We start from the raw sequence: 2606 nt of genomic DNA, 5'->3' as shown, positions 1-2606 counted from the left end.
CTGCTTTTACATAACTTGTACAGACACTGCTTTTCTCTAGGATTTTTAAAATATAAAAAAGTAAGACAATAGAACAACTAAAGAAAACAAAATGCACAACCCAGACGTCCCGGACTAGGATGCTACGTTCAGTTTATAGCACAAATCATCAAATGGCATCCCGCGTTTGTATCGTCGTGTCCTTTATGACTCACTCCGGGCAGAGACGGCGCAGCAGAAAGCCGGCCGCATCGAAACTGAAACTCAGCCGTTCACCCTGCTCGGTTAAAAAGTTTATTTTCACTTACAAACTGCTCCTCTCATCCATCCGTGTGATCGGATCCACAGATCAGTTATCTGCGAGTGACAAACTGCCGCTGAGGAAAAAAAACAAAGAAGTCACGGAGAGCTCCGTGTGCTGCGCTGCGTGCACAGACCCACAAACACGTCGGCAGCCACCGCCACACAAACACTGTCAGTCTGTAGGATACACTAATGTTTTAGTACACGCACATACTCACGTGGTCGCTCAGATCTGTTAGATTCGGCTTCAGAATCACTTTTGAATGATTGATTGTTCGGCAGAGAAACCAGCGTTTAAAATCAAGCCTGATGTTCTCTGGTCACAGCTGGCGTGACGCCATCGTCTGTCCTCATGCTTTATCACAAAATCAGAAAAGAGCAAAACCTGCTCAATTCAACACTTTATTGGCAACAATTCCTGATGAACATCCACATTGGATTCAAATAAACGACTCAGGAGTCATCTGGCTTTTCTCTTTTCTGCGTTCATAAAAAGAAAACGCAGCGTTTTGCCTTCGGTCACTCCACACGTTCACCGCGTCTTTCTCTTCATTTTTCCTCCCCAGTCGACAGAATCGTGGGTCTGGACCAGGTTGCGGGCATGAACGAGACGGCGTTTGGCGCCGCCTACAAGACGAAGAAGGGCATGTTTCGCACCGTGGGGCAGCTGTACAAGGAGCAGTTATCCAAACTGATGGCCACGCTGAGGAACACCAATCCCAACTTTGTCCGCTGCATCATCCCCAACCACGAAAAAAGGGTGAGTGTCACAGTCCGGACTGAGGACGGCTCGACTCAATACTCACGTGACGAGTTTTGGTTTCAAATACAGTCTCCAGTTCATGCTGCATTCATGTGATGTCGGAGGGTTTTCAGAGTCCGGAAGTCCTTTTTCCGACTTTGTTGTGTAAAGTGGGAACAACATGGAAACTACAAAAAAGATTAAAAAGGTTACATTTTAATGCTAAGATATTTTAGATATGATCGTTTTGCGTTTAATCTAGGTCACTCTTCATGGACAGCAGTTCACATACAATATTATACTTTACATGTGATCAAAAATTGATATTTAATACGTGAATTAATAAAAAAAGTTTCTTACCATCGACCAAACATTGACTTTTGCCGCCATGTTTTTGCATTTCTGACGTCAAGATGGCAACTCCTTGTTTTCGTGAGCGTACTTCACCGATAAGGCTGATTCTTCTGACTCTGAAAATAACGTCATCGATGTTAATGTACTCGCCTGAAATGCTTTTTCGTTAAAGGTTTGCCTGCTTGCTGCAGCTACTAGAAGCATACTAAAATGTGCAACTACAAAAAGAAAATGATAGTTACTGGGAACAAAATAAATAACATTTCACCGTCAGTTCTTGACACTGTTTCCGTGTTTTCCTACATTTCTGCTGCACTGAAACGTCACGTGAACACACCACAGGTATCACTGAAATTTCCCAATTTCCCGCTCATAATTCTGACTTTGGAGGGCCGTTTATGTGCTCGTAATTCATAAATATGATATTTCGAGGAGCACGTGAAGACATTATTACAATCACAACGTTTATAAATTCTTTTTGATTTCATCACACAGTGTTTCTTTTATTATATCATATTATAATCTCTATTCAAGTTTGAGCAAAACTTATTTGTCCAGAACCTTAACACATACATGAAAACGTTCCTCCTCCTCCTCTTCCTCCTCCAGGCTGGTAAACTGGACCCCCACCTGGTCCTGGACCAGCTCAGGTGTAACGGAGTCCTGGAGGGGATCCGTATCTGCAGACAGGGCTTCCCCAACCGCATCGTCTTCCAGGAGTTCAGACAGAGGTACTGCTGTCACGTCAGCGCACACGAAACACACATAAAAGTACATTATTGCTATAAGCAGATAAATAATAATGATAATAATAATAGATTATGGATTTGGTGATATCACCTGTTAATCTTTTCATTGTTTTTTAAGCTTTAAAATGTGTGTACTCATTACTCGGCCCTCGTCTGTTTTCACTACTGTGGGGGCCACACGAAGGCCCCAGCGTTATCAACGTATTGAATTTTTTATTTAATGTTTCTTATCCCTTCCTCCTGTCTACTGTTCATTTGTAAAAGTTATTATGGTCTGTAGACTGCTGAAACCAAGATGCCCTTTGGGATTAATGAATAGTTTGAGTCTGAGTTTGAATTGTCTCTGTTCTGTGTTCAGGTATGAGATCCTCACTCCCAACGCCATTCCCAAAGGCTTCATGGACGGCAAGCAGGCCTGTGAGAGAATGGTGAGGACTCGTCCCTCAGTTCAGGACTAATGAAATGATCTCGGCTGCTAT

General features: G+C 42.9%; 1 protein-coding gene across 1 annotated transcript; it reads left to right on the top strand.

Moving 5' to 3' along the window:
• Window positions 1–848: 848 nt before the first annotated feature.
• LOC121939666 (myosin-10-like) lies at window positions 849–2555 on the top strand (the record flags this gene model as incomplete). The annotated part of the gene is made up of 3 exons (XM_042482656.1): window positions 849–1042; window positions 1988–2109; window positions 2486–2555. Coding segments are annotated over 3 exons (386 nt in total), but the record flags the coding sequence as incomplete, so codon positions are not given.
• Between the last annotated feature and the right edge of the window lie 51 nt (window positions 2556–2606).

Source organism: Plectropomus leopardus, unplaced genomic scaffold (assembly GCF_008729295.1).
Source record: "Plectropomus leopardus isolate mb unplaced genomic scaffold, YSFRI_Pleo_2.0 unplaced_scaffold5560, whole genome shotgun sequence".
In the NCBI taxonomy this organism is placed as follows: Eukaryota; Metazoa; Chordata; class Actinopteri; order Perciformes; family Serranidae; genus Plectropomus; species Plectropomus leopardus.
The sequence above is the reverse complement of the archived record's forward strand: the minus strand, read 5'-3'. Positions and strand labels throughout refer to the sequence as shown.